This window comes from Enhydra lutris, unplaced genomic scaffold (assembly GCF_002288905.1).
Source record: "Enhydra lutris kenyoni isolate GAN:26980312 unplaced genomic scaffold, ASM228890v2 scaffoldscaffold50, whole genome shotgun sequence".
NCBI classification, from domain to species: Eukaryota; Metazoa; Chordata; class Mammalia; order Carnivora; family Mustelidae; genus Enhydra; species Enhydra lutris.
In genome coordinates, this window is record NW_019154134.1 from 14,806,607 (window position 1) to 14,833,018 (window position 26,412).

The following is a 26,412-nucleotide window of genomic DNA, read 5'->3' on the forward strand; positions in this document are numbered from 1 at the left end:
TTGTCTGTATTTCTCTGGTGTTAGTTGTGATCTCTCCTCTTTCATTCATGATTTTATTTATTTGGGTCCTTTCTCTTTTCTTTTTGATAAGTCTGGCCAGGGGTTTATCAATCTTATTAATTCTTTCAAAGAACCAGCTCCTAGTTTCGTTGATTTGTTCTGTTGTTGTTTTGGTTTCTATTTCATTGATTTCTGCTCTGATCTTTATGATTTCTTTCTCCTGCTGGGTTTAGGGTTTCTTTCTTGTTCTTTCTCCAGCTCCTTTAGGTGTAGGGTTAGGTTGTGTACCTGAGACCTTTCTTGTTTCTTGAGAAAGGCTTGTACCGCTATATATTTTCCTCTCAGGACTGCCTTTGTTGTGTCCCACAGATTCTGAACCGTTGTGTTTCATTACCATTTGTTTCCATGAATTTTTTCAATTCTTCTTTAATTTCCTGGTTGACCCATTCATTCTTTAGAAGGATGCTGTTTAGTCTCCATGTATTTGGGTTCTTTCCAAATTTCCTCTTGTGATTGAGTTCTAGCTTCAGAGCATTGTGGTCTGAAAATATGCAGGGAATGATCCCAATCTTTTGATACTGGTTGAGACCTGATTTAGGACCAAGAATGTGATCTATTCTGGAGAATGTTCCATGTGCACTAGAGAAGAATGTGTATTCTGTTACTTTGGGATGAAATGTTCTGAATATATCTGTGATGTCCATCTGGTCCAGTGTGTCATTTAAGGCCTTTATTTCCTTGTTGATCTTTTGCTTGGATGATCTGTCCATTTCAGTGAGGGGAGTGTTAAAATCCCCTACTATTATTGTATTATTGTCATTGAAGTTGTTTTGATGTAAATTTAGTAAAGCAAGAGTACTGTGGGAAATGGGAAATCTTTAATAAATAATTTACATAACGCTTATTTGTCAATAAGTATGACCTTCACAAAAATTACATCACCATTTTTTGGTATACTTTATATTATCTGTTGCAGTTTTCTTAGTGGTTTTTACTTTCTGTGTTATGTTTGAAATATCTTCCCATAAAAGTTCTCTTGCCTAGCCTCCACACGTCTCTCTGATGGTTCCCAGGGTTAGTATTATGATACCATTTCTCCCTCAGTTTATGCCTGTATTTGTTTAGCCTGGACTACATATTGAATCACAGTGTTAGATACTGTGATAAATGTAGCCCATTAATTTTTTCTTCTAAATTACTTTAGTTTTTTGTACAACTGTTGCTTACTCAAAAAAATTAAGGGAGTATATCAGAGCAAGAAGAAAATAGGAAACCCAAAACAACAACACACCTATATCCAGAAATAACTATTATTAACAGAAAGTAAGTATTATTCTAGACATCTCTTAAACTCAGGACTGAGGGAAAAAGAAATGTTGTTGAGTAATAAATCCATTTAAATAAAAAAGTAAGACCATATATGGGGTATCTGGGTGGCTCAGTGGGTTATGGCCTCTGCCTTCAGCTTGGGTCATGATCTCAGGGTCCTAGGATCGAGCCCTGCATCGGGCTGTCTGCTCAGCAGGGAGCCTGCTTCTCCCTCTCTCTGTCTGCCTGTCTGCCTACTTGTGATCTCTCTCTCTCTCTCTCTCTCTGCCAAATAAATAAATAAATAAATAAAATCTTTAAAAAGTAAGATGATATAACTGAAAATTCTACATATAAATGCTATGAACATTGACAATGTAAAAACAATAATATAATTAACCCAAACTGGAAAATGGAAAAAATATTAAGTATACTAATTTCCTCAACCTTTAGGCCAGGAAGTGAATCAGTATAGCCTAAAATGTCATTTTAAAAAAAAAACCCAATCTCTTAATATTTTTATAACATTTTTTCATAAAATGGAAGAATTTCTTAGGAAATATCTTGACACAAAGAAACATTTACATAAAATTTAGAAAATTTTTTAGTCTTCCATTTAATATTTTCATGTTAAATTCAAGTAGAATAAAAATATATTCTTTTTGAATGAAATTATTTAACTTTGCTTCTTTCCTCTTCTTGGATCACCACTAGATGTGAGGAAAGAGGGCAGACTTCTGCCTCCAGTATTGGAAAGACAGACAGGTGACCACAGGGAGTTGCATCTCACCTGAGCACAAAGAGAAACTGCCATGAGAACAGTGCTGGGATGAGAAACCTGAACTATGGTTGATGAATCACTGGAGGCTCTGTGTGGACAAATCTGAGAGTTAAAAAATCCAGGGTGACACAGTCATAGGGAGGCCTCCCCATAACATTGTGAGATTTACCTCTGAGTGTTCAACTAGATTCTTAGAGTAAATATAACAGAAAAATCCCCTAGGGCGTCCTCCAGAGGAAGGGTAAAGGAGCCATTTTGAAATATAACAGAACATAGTCTTCTTCTTATTAGCTTTCAGGGAAAACTAGTTAACCAGAGCCTGACCTGCTGGGGAATTATCAGAGCCTAATTTACCTGGGGGAAGGGAAATAGCCAACTTCCTCTAGCTCTAGCCCTCCTTATGGGAGAAGTGAAACACCCAACTCCAGTTCCCTCTAGCCTTTCATGTGGGAGAAGGAAAATATAAACTCCAGTCCATGTAGCCATCCTGCCCCACCTAATGGGGGGACAAAAAACAAAAAAAAAACAAAAAAACAAACCAGAGAAACACTTGTGAAGTCATAGACCAGAGGCATAGTATCACTAAAAGACTAATACCTAATCAGGACTATAGGGCATTTCTTCCCACTCCTCACCACCACATTACTAAAGGCCTATTTACAGCAGTTCCTTTGACCTAGCACATCATGAATGGCTACCAGGAAAAAATTGCAAGGCATACCAAGAGGCAAAAGACACAATTTGAAGAGACAGAGTAAGCACCAGCGCCAGATATGGCAAGGATATTGGAGTTATCAGACTGGGAATTTGAAACAAGCATCATTAATATGCTGAGAACTCTACCGGATGAAATAGACCACATGAAAGAACAGACATGCAATGTAAGCAGAGAGATGAAGACCAAAATGAAGACCAAAAGATGAGAAGGAACTGAAAAGAAACCCTTCAGATCAAAAACACTTAAGAGAAGTGAAGACTGCCTTTGAATGGGCTTATGAGTAGCCTGGACACAGAGGAAAGAATCTCTGAGCTAGCGGATATGTATCAATAGAATCTTTGAACACCCAAAAGCTAGGGGAACAAAGACTAAACAGAATAGAATATCCAGGGACTGTGGGACAACTGCAAAAAGATGTAACATGCATATTGGGAAACCTGTACTTCTTTTAATGAGACCTATAATCATGCACACTCTTTTGGGCAGTCACATCATGGTGTTGACTCAGATTGTGCTGTCAGCTAAATCCCCTTCAGTCTTTTATATTCTTGCTGCCGTTAGTACTCTTTCCACTACCTGGACCCACCCATTCATCCTATACCTGTAGTTGGTTTGTCTCTTGGTTATACTCAAGGCAGCATTACAGGCCAGAAATGGGTAAGAACCTACTCTATAGTACGTTAGTAGAAATATATCCCAAGCTTAACTTTGACCTGCTATTTTGCATTCTTGAAATAGTTAAGCTAGTTAGGACTAATCCATAATCATTTTTGTTTACACATCCAGCCATTATTTGTTCTTTACTTTAGTGACAATAATGAAAGACATCATTTTATGTTGTGTAAGTCCATGACTACTTTATTTTCACAATATGTCCGGCTACTTGCTCTGTCAAAGAAAAAAGGTGAATTTAATTTTAAGTAATTTATCTTTTTTTTTTTTTTTAAGATTTACCCATGTACTTTATTTGAGGGGTAGAGAGAGCGTGCAGGGCAGTGGGGTGAGGGGAGACAGAGGGAGAGAATCTCCCAGCAGACTTCCTGCCAAGCGCAGGACTAGTTTCCAGTGGCCCATGAGATCATGACCTGAGCTAAAACCAAGAGTGGAATGCTTAACTGACTGAGCCACCCAGGTGTCCCTATGCTGGTTGTTTTAAGATCAGTTTATGGTGTTCTACATTTTGATATGATATGTCTGCATTTAGATTTTCTTTTTATTTATCTTGCTTGAATTCATTGAGTTTCCTGAATCTAAAGACATACTTTTCAGCAATTTTGGAAAATTTCCAGACCCCGTTTCTGTTTTCTCTTTCTGCAGTTCTACTTGTAATGGACTTTTTCACTCTGTCTTCCATTTCTTTTAACTTCCTACAGTTGTTGATTTTTTTCCTCTGTTTTGCATCCTGTGTTATGTGTGTTTTCAGATATATCTAATTCACTCAATCTCTTTTTTCAGCTATCCAGTAGTTCATTGAGTTTAGCTGTCCAATTTATCCCTTTTGAAAGTTGTTTTGATTCTTCAATTATTGACAATAGATTTTATATTCTATTTTTTGATATCTCCATATAATAAATATACTTGTTTTATTTTTGCAGTCTAAAGTTTTGAGGTTGAGTTCTATTATTACTTGTTATTCCTCTGATTCTCACAATGCTTTGTTTCCTTGTATATTATGAAATCTTTAATAGGGAACCCCCCCTTTTTTTTTTAAAGAACTCTTCAGAGTCCTTTGAAATCAGACTGTAGATTTCTTCCTTCAGAGAGAATTTGCCTTTTGTTTCAACAGGCACAATAGAGTATAATAGATCACTGGTGGTTTAATTAAAAATACTCCTTAGATATCCTAAGAATATTCATTAGCTTGAGAGCCTGCATGGACCTGAGACAATTTTCTTCTTAGTCTTTTTTTAGTAGAGTGTTTATTCTCAACTTCCCTATGAGTAGAGAATCTTTAGATTTATGTGTAGAAGTACTACTTCGATCCTTATGACTAAAACCCCATGTTAAAACCCACAATCCTAGGTTAGTGAGACCACTTAACTCAGAGTGTTCCAGTAACAGCTGCAATGCTTCTTGCTTTGGTTCTTAGTCCTCTTCACTCCCTTGCTTTTTAGCAAGCTGAGCTATGGATTTAAAGAGCTAAGTTAGACATTTATTATATATTTTTTAAATGTACTTTATTCAGCTCTCCTAGGTATTTGATTGCAAGAGAATTTTCAGGTCTCCTCCTATGTTACCTTACTGGAAATGGAAATCTCATGTTTTTCACATTGAGTTAATATCATTTGTAAAGTTGGACTGTGGAATAGACATATGGCTAAAGACCGAATTTCTGTCACAACAAATTTACCCCACTTGTGTGAAATATTAGCTAAGCCCAGATCTTGCCGTAAAATAACATGTTTGATTCTGAACTTCTTACTTGGTATTTAGACAGAATAGCAATATTACCTACTGTTATGGACATTTTATGATTTTGTGCAGGATTCACTGTTTAGTCTGTTTTGGAAAAGAATAAAACTTTCTAAGATTTGGAAGAGATCTTACAAGACTAATGGCAATCTACATTGGATGTCTAAACTTTTTATTTAGAAATAAATGTGATGGGGCACCTGGGTGGCTCGGTGGGTTAAGCCTCTGCCTTCGGCTCAGGTAATGATCTCAGGGTCCTGGGATTGAGTCCCACATTGGGCTCCCTGCTGAGAGGGGAGCCTTCTCCCCCCTCTCCTGCTGCTGCTCCCCCTGCTTGTGCTCTCTCTCCTTCTCTCACTCTCTGTCAAATAATTAAATTCTTTAAAAAAAAAAGAAAGAAAGAAAGAAAGAAAGAAATGTGATGTTTCATATGAAATGAGTAAAATTTTAAGTCTGAGGGTATATGCAGGTGCATTTAGGCTCCCCCTTCGTTCCAAATTACAGTCTTTCTATTTCTGTATATTAGTATAATGATTATGAAGGACATGTAGAGCATTATCTCTCAGATTAAACCTTATCTTTTGATAAATGCTTTCTAAGATCACGTAGACTAAAAATAATGTAGGTTTTCCTTTAGCCTTGGTCATATAATTTGTAAGTATATGTACTTTTCTTTGTTGACTTGTTTATTCTTTACCTTATCGGCTAGATTATAATGAAAGAAAATAACCAGTTCAGTTCCAAGTATTTAGAGACCAGAATTAGAATATGGGAATTTTGTAATTTTTAGTTTTTTTAAACTTGCATTTTTCATTTTCATAACATGTGGTGTTTAATCCAAGCAGTGCATCAAATACAAAAATTTATCAGTAAGCTTTTGAAATCTATACATTCATGAGAAAAATGAAAGAATTTGCCATTGTAATCTTTTGAGTTAGCCTGAGGTCTCAGGTGGTTAGTAATTGATTCTGTAAATAGTAAGAACAGAAAGTGTTTGTGGTAGGGGTGAGAAAACTAATGGTAATAGAAGCAAACTGATGTTGCAAACATATTCTGAGCATCATGTTAAGTATGCTAAGCAGTATCCATGGAATTGTATTCATTTCTTACAACCTTAGTATTTTTCACATCTCAAAATGCAGAAACCGAGACTTAGATTTAATCTAGTTGTCTAAGGCCAGACTGTCGGTAATAGGTAAAGGAGAGCTTTAAATGTACAGTGGGTTTCCTTGACTTAATTTGGTTAGGTATTTCCTGGATATATGTATATATTTTCAAAATTCATGTATAAACTACAACATAATATGATACCTTCTGATCCATGCTAAACCTTCATTCCCTGCTTCAGCTGATGATACCATAAGCCTAAAATTTGTGCCATGTATCTATAGTTTTAATGCTTCTGATAGGCTATTATTATGGCTATTTTATGATTTCATCAATAGCCAAGCTGTTGTTTCATTATAAACAGAGTCAGTATCTTTGTGATTAAAGCAGCAGACTAAAAACCATGAAGGGTGTACTGTTTGCTTTGCAATCATTTCCATGTGTTATGAATTCTTATCAGATGTTGGGAAATAGCAGGCTTAAGCTAACTGCAAGTTCCACATCTTTGATCCCAGAAACAATGATCTGTAATGGACATATGTTTAGCTGTCAGCTTGTTTAATAAGGTCTCTAAACAAATTCATTTATTGTCCACTTCATTTTCATAGAATAAAATTATTTTCAAAAGTCAAACGCAGGGCTTCTGAGTGGCTCAGTGGGTTAAGCCTCTGCCTTCGGCATAGGTCATGATCTCAGGGTCCTGGGATCAAGCCCCACATAGGGCTCTCTGCTCAGCAGGGAGCCTGCTTCTCCCTCTGTGCTCTCTCTCTCAAATAAGGAAATAAAATCTTTAACAATAAAAAAAAGAAAGAATGTCAACCAGTCAGGTTTTGTTTTTTTTTTAAGTTGAATGTTAGAAAAGGTCAGTGTTTGAGTTCATTACCCTAACATTAAGATGATATTTCTCATGCCATAAGAAAAAAGAACAGATATAACTCAAAATTTTCCTAAGGCACATTCCTGGAAACAAGAATATGAGAAAAGCATCTGGGAGGGTGCCTGGGTGGCTCAGTTGACTGAGTGCCTGACTTTTGGTTTTGGCTCAGTTCATGATCTCAGGATTATGAGACCCACCAGCACGTCAGGCTCCACACTCAGCAGGGAGTCTGCCTGAGATTCTCTCTTCCTCTCTTTTCCCCCTTCCCCTGCTCATGCTCTCTCTTTCAAATAAATAATTTTTTTGTAAGCACCTGGGAAAAAATAAAAACTGACTGAAAATTATGCAAGATAACGGTTGCCATTTTAAATCCTCAGTCTCAAGTTGAAAAGCTGCACAATTTAAAACATTGCAAGATTTTTAACTACTACTATAAAATAATAGTCTGATAAAAATGTATGCACACCATAATTATAAAAACTTTCCTGTGTAGTTACTTATTCATAGTGTCTTCTGTTCTTTAAAAAAAGTTCAGCTTAAAAATAAGGTATTAAGTCAACATGTACTGTTCACTCAGTGAGTAGTTAGCAAACTAAATAAGAAGCCATATAAAGTATCAGGAGCCTCTATCATGTTTACAATTCCATTACTGACTTGGGCAATATTGATAAAAATCTCTTATTGTCATCACATTTCACCTTCTTGTATCTAAGATGAAATGACCAGATTCGGCATCTCACCATTTCCTGCAGTACTGGGTTTTAAGATCCTTAATACAAAGAAGTTGAAACACAATGATCTGCAGAGTGTAATCACTTTTATACCTTTCTCAGAATGTACTTGGATGATGATGAAACTGAGGCAAAGAAGTAGGATTAATTGTTTGTGGTCATATCATGATGTTGGGTCTAGGCCTTCTGATAAACATGTCTCTGTTTTTACCAAAATGTTTTGTTTAATCTTTGAAATGGACATTAGATTTAAAAAGAAGAAAAAAACCATCAATGGCATTAGAGTAGATGCATTTAATAGTATAGTACTTAGTATCATTCTACCATCAATTTTTACTAAAATGATTAATTTTCATTTAGTTTTAATTATTGCATGGAGCACTGGGTATGGTGCATAAACAATGGATTCTGGAAAACTGAAAAGAAATTTAAAAAAATAAATAAAAGTTTTTAAAAAATGTGGGCAGCAAAAAAATAAAAGTTTTAATTATTTAAATTGTTTATGTACTTTAACAGTCATGAATCTATTGTAGTACATTTGTCATTAAAAAATCCTGCCTTCTAAGCAACTGATAGTGCTGTTACTCTGACTTAATCTTTGCATCAGCCTCATTATAATACATATGCTGAATACAGCTACAATTTATAGATGAGAAAACTAAGGCTCAATGAGCTTGGCAACCTTGCCCCAACACTGTACTCAGGTGCCACGTTCTCCATGATGTACTGAAAGCTGAGGGAAATTTTGGTAAACAGAAATAGGGAGGAAAGACCATTTTAGTTAAAATGGAAATAGCACGAACAAAGGGATGTGTGTACTGAAGCTGAAATACATAAAGAGCATCAGGCTAATAATCTTGATTTTGTACATTGAATGCATTAGGATAGATGGAACTAAGTCCCAAATGTGGATGAAATCTAAATAGAAAGAGAGAGGGTTGACTAGGCTACTGAGAATTCCCTAAATTTGAGGAGCAGGAGTCTAAGAGTAAAACCCAGTGGAAACAGAGACAGAATACTAGAAATGTAGAAGATCTGGTATGATGCTATGTCTGAGATTGCAAAAGGTCATAGGTAAGGTGGTCAAGAAAGATTCTAATGAAAGTCCAAGTTAACCATTGAAAGGGAAGCTATTGAAAGTTGTTATTGGAGGTCATAAGTTACTTCTTCTAAGACAGCAATTTAAAGAATGTATAGGTTACTAGCAAAGTATTAAAGTAGATGGATAGTAGGTAAAATGAAGCAGTAAGAGCAGGTCAGAAATAGAATATAAAAAAAATTGAAAGCTCAAAGCTGTAGAGAAATTGGAGGAAAATATTCCCACCTGGTCACCCATAAATGCTTGGCATTTAGACTCTGTCCCAGATTCTCTTCCTAGCTCTATCTTTTGTTACTAGCCCTAACCCTACAAATATTTATGCTATAGCATAATGTTTTAATACCCACCCTGTGTTTTGCTGCCTCCCTGTCTTGATTTAAACACAGTACCTAGGTGCGTCTTCACCGTATCTCCACATGGGTGGGTAATTCCTATTCATCTTTCAGGGCGCAGGTCAGATGCTTCCTCTGTGAAGCCATTCCTTATTTAGCCTACTGTAATCTTTCCTTCTCTGAATTGCAAAATGCTTCAGTCATTTCTTTATCATGGCAATTCACCACTTTTTATTATGTACTGTTATTATTTATTTGTGTTCAAGATTTATGTCCCTCCGTGGAATTTAGGCTCCTTGGAGATTTTCTCAAAGTATTAGTGTACCACAATGTAAAGAATATAGACAGTCCCATTTTAAATTTGGACCTCTATCAGCTACTGATCGATTATATGACTTCAGACTAAGTACTTAATCTCCACAAACCTTGGACTTCTTGTCTGTAAAATGCCTGTATTACAGGTTATTGAGAAGACTAAGTGGTAAGGGAGGTGACTGATTTAAAGAATCTAGCTAGGTTAGGTTACTTTCCCTCCTTATTCACCTTGATTTCTGTGCCATCACTCAGAATGGTACTGTACAAATATTAGATGCTCCAGAAATTATTGAATAAATTAGTAATTTCTTTGCTGTTACTAAATATATAAAGGTTACTATAATTTCTAGGCTGCTGATATTTTATTGGGCTGATTCTTTTAAAGAAATTCTTTTTTCCATTGGACCAGATTAAAAAATATTACAAGGTAGAATCTGGTGGATAATGGTGATATCATACAAACCATATTAAAAATCAAATGAATTTAAATTAGAAACATACTTACTAGGGAAAAAAGTTAATTAGCTCAGAGTTGATATCAGTTTACAGAAGGCTTTTCTTTCCTTTTCTTCTTTTTTTTTTTTTTTTTTTTTTTTTGAGAGTGGGAGAGAACAGGAGTGGTGAGAAGCACAGGGAGAGGGAGAGAGAAAGAATCCTCAAGCAGACTCCCAACTGAGTACAGAGCCTGACATGGGGCTCAATCCCAGGACCCTGAGATCTTGACCTGAGCCAAAATTAAGAGACACTTAATCGACTGAGCCATCCAAGCACCCCAGAAGCCATTTCTTTTTATCATACAAACAGAAACTAGGCTCTGAGGGCAAAAAGATGCTGCCTGACTCCAAAGCAAGCCCCTAATTTGGCAGTATAAGGTGACATGTACTCCAGGCTTACAATTTTTACTCTCATTTTAACAGATTTAAATATATTCTAGTGCCAGTAGATAAGACTATATTCCAGAGAATATAAGATTGGGAACCCTAAAATTAGACTGTGACCTAAGGACTAGTTTTAAAACTTGCAGTTCATTCCAGGAGTTACAGATTCCACAAGTACCAACAAATAGTGTTGTTTCAGTATGGAAGATTTTGACAATGTTGTAAATTCTGAACCATTTGAAAAATTCAGTATAATGAAGCAATTTTTAATAATCTTATAGACCTTCCCTTCTCCGTCTCACTTCGTCTTTTTTGAGTTTTTATTCATCCTTATTCAGTTTGTAAGTTATTATGGCTACTTCAATAGTGCATCCAAATCTCTGACTATTTAAGGATAGATCTTTAGAAGCTGGCATTATGTGTTCCTTGCCATTTATAAAAATTATGAACAGAGTTAACCTCCATATGTAGTAAAGGTAACATTTATTTATAGTAAATAACATAATAAAGAAATATTCCTAATTCACAAAGAATCCTTAACTGTAGTGCTATTTTATTTTTTTTTAAACATTTTATTTATTTATTTGAGAGAGAGAGAGAGACAGTGAGAGAGAGCATGAGCGAGGAGAAGGTCAGAGGGAGAAGCAGACTCCCGGTGGAGCTGGGAGCCTGATGCGGGACTCGATCCCAGGACTCCAGGATCATGACCTGAGCTGAAGGCAGTCGCTTAACCAACCGAGCCACCCAGGCGCCCTGTAGTGCTATTTTAAACATGATCTAAATAGTAATAGCTACCATCTGTTGAACATGTATTCAGTGCCTAATATTTTAAATATCTTTAAACCATTTTATAGTTGAAGAAACTGAGTCCCAGAGAAGTTAAGTAATTGTTCTTAGGTCACTCAGATAATAAGTGATAGAATTAGCCTTTAAATCAGGACTTTCTGAACTCAAAGAATCCTTTTGATTATTGTGCTTTACTGCCTATATGACAGTATATTCTGTCATCATCTCTCATATTTTGCATACTTCAGATTACTCTCATAACTAGTTTGTTCAGCCATCATTCAGTATTTCATATTAAACTTTCAAAATAAGCTTTGCCTCAAAGAAAACATCTAAATTTCTGAATTACTTACCAAATTAAAATTTTTTTAAAATAGTATAATAAAAAAGATAATGGTGTTTAGTGGATAGAGCAAAGATGTGGTTGCTATTCCCTGTGCTCATATAACTTCAAGAAATAGAAAGTAATTACATTTATCGGAATACATAATGAAAGCCTAAACTAAGCACTGATGTTGAGAATCAAGAGGAATAGTTATACATGAGAGAGATTGGAAAATGACATACTTTGACAGTGATTCAATGAAAGGGTGGGGGAACAGTCCCAGAGGAATTTTAAAGTCTGGTCATTCGGAGGAAAATGGTTCCACAATCCAATAGAGACTTCCGGAAAAGGAACAGATTTGGACAGGGAGGAGATGACTTCAAGTTTGCACACAGTTTGTAATTAGGCAGTGTCTAGCCTCTGCTATCCATCTAGATCCTAGCCCTTGAAATGTGGCTAGTTTAAACTGAGATGTCCTGTCCCAGATTTAGAACATTTAATATAAAAAAGAGTGTAAAATATTGTATTAATATTTTTATATTGGTTGCATGTTGAAATAATGATATTTTGGACATATTAAATTAACTGAGTTAAAGTAAGTTGTTAAAATTAACCTGTTTCCTTTTTATCATTTTTTTAATGTGGCTCCTAGGAAACTTAAAATTGCATATATGTCTTACCTTATATTTCTGTTGGACAACACTACTGTACATAGAGATTTGTAATGCATAGTTAGAAATGCAGGACCAAAAAATCAGGATGAAACATCTAGATTTGGAAATAACATATATAAAAGTGATATTTGATGTTATGAGATTAGATAAAAATGCCAGTGTACAGGGTATGGAAATGAGAAAAATGCCAAGAATTATAGGCTGAGAACAGAGCAAGTAATTAAGACAATATCACTGAATGGTAGAGAAGCCAAAGAGGAAAAGGAAGCCTGAGAAAAGACCATTGAATTTGGTTGATACAGAAGCAGTTTCAGTAGAGTATAAGAAGGGTAGATTGCAAGAGATTAAGAAGTTCAAGGTTGAGAAAATAGACTCTATACATAAACTGTTCTTTCAGGGAAGGAGTCCACTGGTGAAGATAATCATCACTTGATTGGAGCAAAGTCCAGGGAAATTTGAGTATGTTTGTTGGCTGAATGAAAGGCTCAGTGAAGTAGGAGTGCTTGGAGTTGTAAGGAAGAGAAGATAATTGCTATAGGGTGGTCCTAATGTACTGGATCCCAAACCTGAATGCATGTTGGAATCACCTGGGGAACTCGTTACATGGGCAAATTCTCAGGCAACATCTTACATCTAACAAAATAATATTCTCTGGAGGTTTGTCTCCTGGAGCTTGTTGTGAACAAATTCTTCTACATGATTATGATATATTCATAAGGACAAACAAGTCAAGATAATTAAAGGTGCTGGTGAGGATATCAGTGAAATAACTAACCTTATCCAAAATGGTTAGAGAGCCAGATGGGTAAGAATAGAGGCGTTGGATGATGAACTATGAAGGTGTTGGCTTTCATTATAAAGTAAGTGAGCACAGGTTCAATAGGAATGAAAAAACTGGGAAAGTTAAAAAGGTAGTAGATTTTGATCAGAAAGGGAAGTTTCAGAATTCAGGATCCTGGAGGCCAAGCAGATAGAAAATATAGCTATATGTGTTTGATGAGGAAAAGAGGGAAAAAGAACTGAGTGGTGCACACTGTAAGATCTATCAGTTCGGTAACTGATCCAGGACAGTGTTTTAAAAGGGGAAAAAAAGTATAAGATTTGGGGATCAAGAAGAAACACAAAGGTTGAATCAGTCTGGAACTATTTAGACTTAAGATTCTACAAAAGCTTGCCTTGGGTTTCTTTTAGACCTTTTCCAGTCTTTTAGAACATTTAATATAAAAATATTACCTACCCGGGTTTACAGTGTTCTTTGAGTATCTGTTATCCATTCTAGCTTTTACTTTAATAGTGGATACCTGACATTCACAAATATGAAATGCAGTTTTGACTGGCCACAAGTGACTCTAAGGGTTCATGTCATGGGTACAAAGCACATGTATGTGAATCTGCCCAAAACTGACTTGTAGAAACTAGTCACGTAATGACTTGTAATGAAGTTGGTATTTACATCTCAGTTTACCTTTAATATAAGATTGTATTAATCATCAGAATACTGCAGCCTGCTAGGTTTCACCGAAGAAGAAATTATTTGCCAAACTGTGGTATTATATGGGCTCAAAATTAATTGAGTTTTACAACTTCAGTTTAAAGCATTTTAGCACTGCTCCTAGCATGTAATTATTTAATAAATGGTAGCTACTGATGCTAGTTCAGGAATTCATCAAGTTTTAAAGACACATCTTTTTATGTATATCCAGGTTTAAAGAATAGAATTTCTCTTAAAATTTTGCTTTGATTCAGGATCTCCATGATTTATTAAACTGGAACTAGAATATGAAATTCACAGCTGAATTAGAAGGAGAACAGTGGGTCATTTATCACTTATCTATTCTGTTGGAAATATCTGAAAGGGAGTATATTTTATAGGTAATTCATATTATGTTGCTATTATGAAAAATTGCAGCTTTTGAAACATCCTTTGGCTATGTTTCCATACCACAAAAGACATGTAAGGAACAAAATGTATTACATTATTTATTTTGTTTTTCTTAGAGATTTAGTGTACCTGAAAACCAATAATCCTGTTTTTGCTAAGTAGTTTTCTCTCTCAGTGTATTATATACTTACATAACTGTTTTTGCTTTATAGTGACGAGCTCAGAAAAGAAGCAAGACAGTTAAAGCGGGAACTCTTAGCAGCAAAACAAAAAAAAGTAGAAAATGCAGCAAAACAAGCAGAAAAGAAAAGTGAAGGTAAGGATATTTATCAGGATTTTTATTTTCACTTGGTACATTTCCTTCTTCCCTCCATCTGCTCTTCCTTTTCTCCTCTTCCTTCCCTTTCGCTTCTTTCCTTCCCCCTTGCTTCCTGAGTTTTCCATTTTTTTTTTTTTTTTAATACTTGCTTTGGGTAGCTAGCCAATAAAATAAATTTCTTGTTAGGATTTTTGTCTAAAGTAAATTCAGGCAAACATGATCATAACTATTATTCTAAAAAGCTTAATGAAAACTAACAGACTTGACATCAGACAAAACTTAAATACCATAACACATATCTAGGAGGGCACAAGAATGGAATGTTCATTTTTTATATTGTACACCCTTTAAAACATTAAGAAAAGCATTTAGGCCCTATGTTTGGGACTTCTATAAACATTTTTGCATTGGTTTGAAATAGTATGAAGTATAAAGTCTTGTTTTTTATTTGTTTGTTTATGTTAAGACACTGAAAATCTAAAATACTAATAAAGCTGATCAAAAAGCAACCAAAATAATACCCTGCTGTTTATACGGGTTAAATGTGTTCTTCGTTTTACTGTGATTTTTATGACGCTAAAAGGGCTTTTTTTTTTTTTTTTAAGATTTTATTTATTTATTTATTTGACAGACAAGAGATCCAAGTAGGCAGAGAGGCAGGCAGAGAGAAAGGAGGAAGCAGGCTCCTCCCTGCTGAGCAGAGAGCCCGATGTGGGGCTCGATCCGGACCCTGGGATCATGACCTGAGCCAAAGGCAGAGGCTTTAACCCACTGAGATACCCAGGCGCCCCTAAAAGGGCTTTTTAAAAGTTGTTTCACTGATGATTCTTAGTTTAAAACTGTTTCAGCTATAAAACATGTAATGGCCAATTTCCAAATTAACAGATTGGAACCCTCTGTTTTCTTTTCACAATAATAAATTACATTATAGATTCAGTGAACATGATCAGAAATTTTATTCTTAGCTTTAATAATATGTACTAAATTTAGCTTAACAAATCTGCTTTATGCATATGTCTTCTATATTCTTGTGCTTTTTGGATACCAAAAAGTACTTTTATGTACCAGATTCTATCACAGTTATTGGAGATAAATCAAAGAATAAGATGCCACATCTAGCCTTAAAGATTTCATATTCTGATAAAGAACATCATAGGCATTAGTACTGACTTTAAGTAGCAAAAGTAATACCACATAACTATCTAAGGGACATAGTTCTTAGATCATTTACAGCATATCCCCCACTGACTATTAGAGTAAATAAAGGCAGGTACTTAATGATGAAGTCAAAGTCACTGAAATATATTTGAATGAAACTACTAAAAAACTAACTCACTTGTAATAACACAAATTATAAGCTGAATTTAAAAGAAAGGGTAAACTTATGTATGACTAGGTCATGTAGGTAAAGTATAACCCAGAAGAGAAACAAGCTATATTGGCAATACCGAGATTTGAAAGAAGTACGGTGAGGGTTATTTTATTTTTAAGTCTATATGTAATTTTCTCAGAGTATTGTTCCTAATAATTAAAAGCATTTTAAATATATCAAAGTAATTCCTTTCAAATAGAAAAAGCTTTTCTAATTTTTTAAATTCATTTTTTAAAATATTTTAATTAAAAAATTAAATTTTTTTAATTCATTTTTGAGCTAATAATTATTAGTATGCCCATGTCTCAAGAACCATGCAGGGCCAGAGGGATGAAGTTGGCAAGAGATGGATGATTCTTGCTTTGTAGTTTATGATCTAGTAGAAGTGAGAGAATTGGAAATAGATAATTATTGTAATAGTGCTCTACAGTTAAGGCTTATATTAGATACAAGCAGTGCTATTTTAACTTGATCTGCCTTTGAAATATTAAATACAATTAAAGATTGAATCTTAGAATGATTTCTTAACACAAAACAGAAGACTCATCTATAGCTTATGTCAGTCTATTTATGAGAAAATTAGCCATGTTAAAACCTTTTTTATGCCATAGTTAGAGAATTAGATTAGTTAGTAAGTACTTTCCTGAATTTAATGTTGCTTATATCTTTGAGAAATACCTGGATTTTCCTTAAATTTGAATGTCAGCTAAAAATTAGCTTCCACAAAAAGTGGGGCATTTTACTAATTTATTTTTGATTGTTTTATTTTGAAATAATTTTAGAACTACAGAAGTTACAGAGTTCCCATATACCTTTAATGTTAAGGTCATATATCAATATAATACAATGATTAAAACCAAGCAATTAAAGTTGATACATTACTATTGACTACAGACCTTATTAGAATTTCACCAGTTCTCCCACTAACGACCTTTTTCTGTTCAATATGTCCATCCAGAATTCCATATTGCATTTAGTCCTTGTGTCTCTTTAGTCTCCTCTAATCTGTGACAATTCCTCAGTCTTTTCTTGTCTTTCATGTTCTTGACACTTTGAAGAGTCCTGGTTAGATATTCTGTGGACTGTCTTACTTGAGTTTGATGTTTTCTCATGATTAGATTAAGGTTATACATTTTGGGGGCAAGATTGCCAGAGAAATGATATGTTCTTCCCAGTGCATTATAAGATTACCTATTGTCTTTCTACTCATGATACTACCTTGATCATTAGCTTAAAGTAGTGTCTGTTGAGCTGTTACATTTCCCTTTGAGATTTTAAGTATTTAGGGAAAAAATACTTTGAGACCATCTATCCTGTTACTTTTCAAGCTTCCCCCCACTAATTTTAGTATCCATTGGTGGATCTTGCCTATAGACAACAGTTATTTACTGTGATGTTCTAATGGTTACTCTTTATTTCCCTGATTCCCACTATTTTTAATACTTGTAATTCTTCTATAAGAAAGATCACTTTCTATTTATAGATTTACTTATTTATATCAATTTGGGCTTGCGAATATTTATTTTGTTCTATGTGTTATAATCCCAAACTATCATTATTTATTTTGTTGTTCATACAGTACCAGAATTGGTCATTAGTAGTTCCTTCAGGTTGGCTCCTATGTCTTTGCAACTTGCTCCCAACTTTGAGCACATTTTTACTTTTAAGCACAGAAGGCTCCAGGTTGATCTTGTGTTTTCCCCTCTCCAGGCCTGAAATCAACCACTTCTCCAAGAAATTCTGGTTTTCCATTGTATTTGGCACTAAGAAACCAAGACCTAGGCACTAAGTCAGTCTTTATTTTGATTCTCATAATTTTACAGTGCTATTAGAAACAATATTTTTTTATCACCATCTTATTAGAATGCTGAACAAAATTTGCTTTTAGCCCCTATCTAGGATGCATTATGAATTACCTTTTTCTTGGAATTGTATTTCTTCTAAACTTATTTTACCTTTTTAAATTGACTAGTATGGCCAATGCTAGGAAATTGTATATTATGTAAGATTTGTGAATTTCAGCAAACACTACATTATATTTGAAATTCACATGTCCCTATGGAGTTTTTAAGTCTAGTTTTCCTTCTTGCCCCATGATTAAAAATGACACCATGAGACATATCACTGCACAGCATTTTGGAAACAAAGCAGAATTTTAAGCATCCCTGAATGTCAGAACTTAGCTTATCTTCCCAGCTGAAAGATATTCCATGGTTAGAACTATATAAACTCTGGGAACAGATCCAAATGTTCTCATAAGCATTTTCATAGTAAGATCATCACAGGGAAAGAAGCTGAAGGTATTATTTGACTTTGGCTCTATACCTTCATATATCAGCTGAACCTATTCAGGAAAGATTTCTTAATTGGGCTATATGGCTGCATATCTGGCTTTTATAAAACATTTTATTTTAATCCAAGACTTAATTATTTGAGTATTATCATAACTTTGGATGATTTGGTCTTTTGAATATTATATACTATATCTAGAAATTTAATTTGCCAATTAACTTAGAAGGAGATAATTGGTATTAAAAAGAGGCTTTTAGATACTTTGGTGTGTAAACTGTTGTATAATGTAGACATGTCTTCCATGTGAATTTCCTTCTGGATGCAGGTACCACATCTACTAATATAGAGAGGCTAAAAATATACTTATTTTGATATTTTTAATAGTAATTTTGATAGTAATACTAAGTGCTTATATTTAACACTAAAGGTTATAAGAATACTTTAGAGTATTAAATCTTCTCAAAAAATAAACAGGAATGTATTGAGATTTTAAAGTCCATTTACTAGCAGTGAAGTTATTTAAGCCTGTGTGAGTCCATTTTCTTACCATAAATCCAGATAGAAAATTGCTTTGTGTACCCCTCAAGTTTCTTCTAAGAAGTAAATTAGATAATGAGACCTTTAATAAATTTACAGTACTATATAAAAACAATTTTAAATTTGTAAGGAGAAAAATAAAGCTATTTTGCTTTCCAGTTTGTCCTATCGAAATCCCACAAATGGAAATTTTGAATTTTAATACTGTGTTAGTTGCAGTTAAAGCCTGTAATCAATACAGCTGTATAAAAATAAAACATAAATCAAAATTTCAAAATAAATATTTCTTTCATGTGCTTTCACAATTACATTTCAATAATCATTTTCTTTGTTAAAGGGTTTATATGTGAGCTTGTCTACATGCTTAAGTAAAGCATCCAGTAGTATTATTTCCTGATTTTATGAAGTTATCTGGCTAACACTTGCTGACTATTGCCACTTCACTTTAGAATTTAATGTAATATCCTCAGATTAAAAGTACTTGGGAAGATACCCATCAGAACAAAAAAGCTTTGTATTCTAATGCCCGTGCTTTAATCGACCCATTTTTGGCCTTGTGTGAGTTGGCGGCCTCCCACTTAGCGTTTAGCCAAGTGTTCTAATAGATGTGATACTTTATCTGGGCTTCTGTTGTCTAAGGAAATCTCCTTTGGTCAGAGTAATAATCCTTTGGTTTTATACTCTTTACCCAGTTTCTTGAGCCAGATCCTTAGCCAGATTTATATAGGCAAACAGGAATTTATATTCTAGCTATAGCTATACTTCTAAGTCTCTTCTATCACCTCAGGACCCATCTATTTCTCTCTATATAAATATAAGATAAATAAAATGTGCTATTCCTATATTTCTAGTGTTTTACTATTAAGTATTTCCTTTTTTGTTAACTCCTTCAATTCTATTGACAGAAAATAAAGTACTTTTGATGCTTTTACATCAATAAATACTTTGAGCCCCATACAATTGAACAATCCTAATTATACTGATATTTGGTATTACCTATTGTGGTGATAGGGCCGTGGGTATAGGGACACATCCAAACCCATCAAACTATACCTGTCCAAACAAGTGCAGCTCTTTTATATACCAGCTATGCCTCAACAAAGCTGCACCCCCAAGAATATTAGTTCATAACCCAAAACCTCCTGACATCTCTGCCCTAGTAAGAAAACATATAGTTAAAATTGAGCCAACCTATTAATCTTTTGAAAACCAATGTAAAACAGAGCTTCTCTATGTAGTAAAAATGTATATAGGACCATCCATTTTCTTTTCCGTCTTCCCAGGAAGACTCAAAGTCTGCTATTCCTTATATCACAAGGGTATTGTTGGATAACAAATATGATTATACCTCTATATAAGAAAAGCATTCCATAAATATAACCTTATAATTTTTGCTATTGGTTTGCCATCTAAATATGTTTAAAGGCTTTTATTTTAAAAGGCTTCACTAAATGAAAGAAACAGAGCATCGAGGAATATTATTATTTTAGTCAAAAACTGGAATTTTTTATGATAGCGTAAATTTGACTCTAAAATTCAAAGCAGTTAGGTTGTACTGTCAGTTGAATACAGAGTCTGCAGTAGGTTCTAACACCCCAGTTTAGGTAAACAAGGAATGTAGTGTTATACTTTAGATACCAGCAATGTCAGAAGAGACGTGATACCAAACAATCCTATTTATAGCCAAGGAGTCTCTGTACTCTCAGTGCAAATCATCCAGGCCTGTCCATGGGGTTTTCATACCAATTTTGACTAAGACTGATAGTTAATCTGAGATAGAGTTGGTTTCCTATATTGGCTCTGTCAGATTCTCTAATAAACTACATAATCCTTTTCATTAAATTATGTTTCTAAGTCCTTTCCAGGTTTCTTTGAGTTTTATCACATCAAAACTAGTACCAAACTGAACATAGTCACATAGAGATACAGGTTTGGACATATTCTCTAATCAATTTTAGAGAGATAAGGTATCAGATCCTCTTTTCAAAGTTCAAAGCACGTAATACCTATTCTCTGACTAGTGCCAGAAATTAGAGGAGGAAGGGCAATCTGAGCTTGTAAATCAAGAAAGAATTCTAAAGCCTCTTCATGAACACATCCCTGGGGTGTTGTGTACCTCTCAAATTGTACCAGGCCATTTCAAGTTTCATCAGACTCTCTTTTTAACACTGGATTAAGTCAGACTAGGGCCCCTCAGGCTTGATACGTTGTAAAAGTGTATAGTTTTTGACTACTTTTCATCTAACATATGATGTTAAACTAGCTTAATCTTGGTTTTTATAAGAAACAGAAGCTCTTTTGGAATACTAGGTCTGTGTTGTGCCTAATACCATGTAGAATTCATTCCTCTCACTAAGCAAACTGGTACTTTTTTCCAAAACACTTAACTTCCTTTAGGTACTCAAGTCATTTTTTTTCTTGAAGGCTGTAAGTTTCAAGCCTGTTTTTCCCATACTCTACTCTTAATCTTTATGCTAACTTTTAATGTTATTTACATAGAAAAGTAAAAGTATATGTGCAATTGAATCATAGAAATCCTCTCAGGCCAGCCATCAATAATACTCTATTTATTCTTATTTTGTGCATGGTACTAATAAACTGATTATCCAGTTCTAAGTTCAGAACAGATGAAAGAATAATAAAAGTGAGGGAGAATACCCTTTATAAGGGGAGATGTTATGGAATATGAAATATACCTGAAGAATTAGAATATAAATAAATAAGTAAATAAACAAAAGCCAGGATAGGGACTGGCATCGGCCAGCCCCTATTAGGTTGATTTTTTAACTTAAATTAATGCAATATGCTGGCAGTTTTTAGTGGTTATGTTTTCAAAATTCTGCATATAAACTCTTGCTAGCTCACTATTTTATTGGAGTTAAACAAAATTAAAAATAAAAAGAGTGAGAGAGAAAGGCACAGCTAGGGACTTCATTCTGGCAGCAGCAAGACATGATAGCCAACCACTTGACAGTAAGTAATAAAGCACAATAACTAATAGGACTGGAATATTATGGATTTGTTGTACTTCATTATACTTGGAAAGCATGTTAGTATTAAAGTTATTGATGCTCATTCGATTAAGAAAAGTTTAGATGGAACTTATTATTGTTTAGTTTATTATTTGTTTAGATGGAACTTATTATTGCCCAGATATTGGGCAATGATTCTAACCTAACTGGTTAAAAAAAAATTTTTTTTTTATCATTTTGCTCAATTGAAGACAAAGATTCTCTTTTCTAAAATATTCAGTTATATGGAATACTTCATTTCTTAGAAATCCTAGAAAAATAAAGACTTCCTCTGTAGCCAGGATAACCAGTCTCAAAAGTAAAAGTTTTTTAAATACATGTCACTACCTTCATGTGCCAGAAAGCATGTTATATTTTTAACAATGCCTTTCAATAATATAATTTGAAAACTAGTAAAGATTTTTAAAGGCAGACAGCAAATGTAAAGATGAGCATACCCTCACATTTAGACCAAGAATTTCAACTTTTGGTAAAGTGACTAAGAGATGATCCTCTCTAATTTGAGAGTCCATGAAGTACTTTGTTATTTTTTGGACAGTCCATCTCAGACTTTCTCACTAGCCATCATGAGCAAATCCTGTTGAGCTTTACTTTGAGAATCATATATTATGGGCATATTTAATTTTATGTGCAGTGAAAAATGAACTTTAACCAGTCCTCCTCATCTGTTGTTGTTGTTGGGGGTTTGTTTTGTTTTGTTTTGTTTTTAATGAGCCAGTGTGTTAGGGGTATCTCTTTGCAGCCCTTCACTGTCTTAAAATAGTTTTAAAAGAAGCATTATTTCTGCCTGGTGTTAGATGTAATTCCAATATAGGAAATTTGACAAGAGCCTTTAGCTATATTTTTAGTAACTGCACTTTGTCTTCCTATTGATGCCATTCCGAACCCAGTAAAAATAGGTTGGTTAATTGATGGCCTTAACTGTCTCTTTAAAAAAAAAAAAAAAAAAGGGCTTTATTATTTCTCCCAGTTATAAGAGTAATGTATATCCTTTGCAAAAATATGAGAACTGTAGAAAAGCATAAAGGATAAAAAGAAAGATCACTCCATAATACTTCTGCCAAAAACAACCATGGTTAACTATGTGATATTTGTTCTTCTCAACTTTTTTATCTTCATGTCAGAAACATGTGTATTGTTTTCCATAATGTTATTTTATCATAATCTTGTTTGTAATATGCTTTTTAAAAAACTTTGCAAGTGAAATTGAGATAACTCTTAAGAGAACAACCTGATTTTAGGGGTATTCTTTCTCTTAATTTTCTCATATCAGCGGGATATATAGGAGGATAGATATAAAGAGTGTATAAATATAGTTGGAAGATTAAAAATTCCCAACGTTTTCAGCTCTATTATTTGAGGCCACTGACACCCAAGGACTCCATTTCCATTGCTGATGGGCATAATTCATTAATTCATGAATTAATACTAAACAACAAAAAAGTATTGATTGACATTGGCTGGGGTAACCTGCCACTTCTTCATTTCTCAAGTGGCCAGTGATAAATCTTCAGGGAAACATTCTAATCAGTACTCAGAGCATGAACTGAAATAATTACAAATTTGTCCTTTTTAGAAAGTAACAGACAAGGGGTGTGTGGGTGTATGCACATGTTGTTTTTTATTATGTTTTGTTTTGATATTTAGATTGTCTCAAGGGGAGAACTAATATCATCATTAAAATTTTGATTATAACCAGCATTCTTACTTGGGATTGGAGTTAACTATTCCAGACTGCTATCAAGACCTTATTTTAAATGAGATGTTTTTCTTTTATGTGACATTTTATGAGGTTTTGCCAAAAATGACATCAAACATATAATTCATTCGAGTGCTGAGTTTCTTCCACATCTTGCAGCACTTAATCAAATTTGAAAAAGATAATCTTTTCACAACTTCAGAGTGTAAACCTGTGAATATGTTGCATTAAAACTTATTTTGGACAGTTTAATCTGTGTGGTATTAGGTTGATTTTTTTTTTTAACAATTAATGCAATATGCTGGCAGTTTTTAGTGTATGTTTTCAAAATTCTGCATATAAACTCACAGCAGACAGTATAGATGTAGCTTTTGAGTATTTATAATTTTTCATGCAAAAAATCCATAATCCCTAAATTATATTAATAGTTATAATAATTTGAAATGCCAGAAAGGACGAAGAGAATAAAGATGTACTCAGAATGTCAAAAGATATCAAAATATTAAGAATCTTGAAGATTCTATTTTGAAGTATAAAAGTAGTTTATATTGATTTAATGGCCACACCAGTATGCTTATTTAAAGCATTATGCTGCTGTATGTTTAAATTGTGAAAGTAGACTAGCCTTAAGGAATGTCTTGAGCATGAGAAACTCTGATCTTGACTGTGCTCTATTTACACTGAATACTTCTGTGCAGTCATCATACAGTTTTGATCCTGAAGGGAACATCCAGTCCTACCCTTTCGTCATATACTTAAAAAGCCAGAGGCCAACCAATTAAGGGGCTTACCCAAAATCACACAGCAAACTCAAGCCTTCTGGCTTCCATAGCTCTGTTCTTCAACTTGATCCAACCTTGAGGAGATACGGTCTATAAAGTCTTAATTGGTATTTGTTAAAATCTACTTTGGTTTTGGTGAGAATAATTGTTTCTAAAACCTTTTGTACAAACCTAGAGTTTTTTAAAGAGCACATTAATGTTATACTTGTTGTGTCTTCAAAGACTAAATATGTAATTTTGCGGTGACTGGCAAAAAATTTAAGTGTTATAGAAAATGTTAATTTCTGGCAATATGGCAGACTGAAAGTCCAAACTGATCTTCCACTGAAAACAATTAAATATGTTGGGTGTAATATAAAAACATTTTCTCACATTATCCTGGGAACTTGCAAAACAAACAAATAAAAAACTATCCAAACAAACAAAATAAGAAATACCCAAACCAGGGAATAAGTAAAGATATGAATTAAGAGAATAATTGGAACACTAGGTCTGGCTTTAACTTTAATGACATTTGCTAAACCGAATGACTTAGAGAATTGTTTTTTGAAGTCTTACAAAGACAGAACATAAAACCCAAGGTTTTCTCAAGGTAGATAGTGTCTAATAGAAGACTATCCCATATAGCTGGGAGCCCAAACATCCTTATTCTTAGTGGCAGGGAGAATTAGAAATAAGCAGAATCACCTCACCCCCATCAAAGTTCTACAAGGAAAACTACCTGCCTTGAATCATGGTACTGGGTACTAACTCTTTTGGGGCCAAGAGCATTTCCTAGGGACTCGAGCCATAAGAAAGTCTTCTCATCACTTCAGAGCCCCAATTCATCCTGCCTGGGTGGCCTCAAAATCTCCCAGCCAAAAATTTAGTTTGAAACAGTCCTGGATCCTTAGTGCCCCCAAGTAGTCTGATATAAGTAAACACAAATCCTTTCATGAGAAAGCTGCTTTCATTCATTGTGCTCAGAGACAGTTCAGAAGAAAATGAATAGCTCTGAATAACCCCCCCCACACACACAGAGAGAAAAATACAGGTACCTGACAAAAAGCTAATAGAAAGAATAGACAACAGAATCAGACTCACAAATTATTAAGTTTTTATTTAGACACTAAATGTTAAATTAAGTATATGTAATACATTTCAAGAAAAGAAATGTTTAAAAGTATATGGAACAAGAAGATTTTATTTTTATTTTTATTTAAATATTTTATTTATTTACTTATTTGTCAGAGAGAATGGGCACAAGCAGGCAGAGGCAGATAGAGAAGCAAGCTCCCTGCTGAGCAAGGAGCTCGATGTGAGACTCCATCCCAGGGCTCTGGGATCATGACCTATCCGGAGGCAGGGCTTAACCCACTGAGCCACCGAGGCATCCCATGGAACAAGATTTTAAAACTAACAGGAAATCTCTTAGAAATGAAAAGTATATAGTAGTTGACATTAAAAATTCAATAGGTTTTATAACATATTAGACATAGCTAAAAAGAGCGTTGGTAAACAGAAAGATAGAATTGAAAAAACTATATGGATTTCAGCCCAAAAAGAGATAGGAGACCTGGATGAATAGAAAAAAAGAATCTAATAAATCTAATCAAATTCTAGGAGGAAATCAAAGGACAAACAAAGGTAATACCTGAAGAGCTAATAGCTGAAAACTTTCTCTAACTAATGAAAGACATCAATTCACAGAGTAAAGAAGAATGAAAAAACCTAAAAGAGGATAAATAAGAATAAATCCAGATGTACACACACCACGATAATATTCAGAGTGTTATTCAGAGTGTTTAACACAAAGAGACCTTACAAGTAGCCAGAGAGAAAAGAGATTACCTTAAAAAAGCAAAAGCTGGGGCAATTGGGTGGCAGGCATCTGACTCTTGATTTCAGCTCAGGTCATGATCTCAGGGTTGTGAGACTGGGCCCTGCCCAGTGGGGAGTCTGCTTGAGGTCCTCTCTCTCCTTCTGCCCCTCCCCCATTTGTGGAGGGGAGGCTAAAAAATGTAAAGAAGAAAAAATAAACAAAATAAAAAACCAAGTGCTGATTTCTCAACAGCAACAAGCATGGACATAGGACATAATATTATCTTGAGTGTAGTGAAGGAAGGTTTTCTTCAGGCAAAGAAAATCAGACTCTGCTACCTGCATATCTTCACT

The 26,412-nt window shown here is 34.3% G+C and overlaps 1 protein-coding gene across 2 annotated transcripts in view; it reads left to right on the forward strand.

The window, feature by feature from the left end:
• Positions 1-26,412, forward strand: part of LOC111156910 (CWC27 spliceosome associated protein homolog) — a 200,224-nt gene that overhangs the window by 89,298 nt on the left and 84,514 nt on the right. For both annotated transcript variants that reach the window (XM_022518040.1, XM_022518039.1), the window contains one exon: positions 14,438-14,541. In XM_022518040.1, coding sequence (XP_022373748.1) covers positions 14,438-14,541 — 104 coding nt within the window. The remainder of the gene's footprint in view (positions 1-14,437; positions 14,542-26,412) is intronic.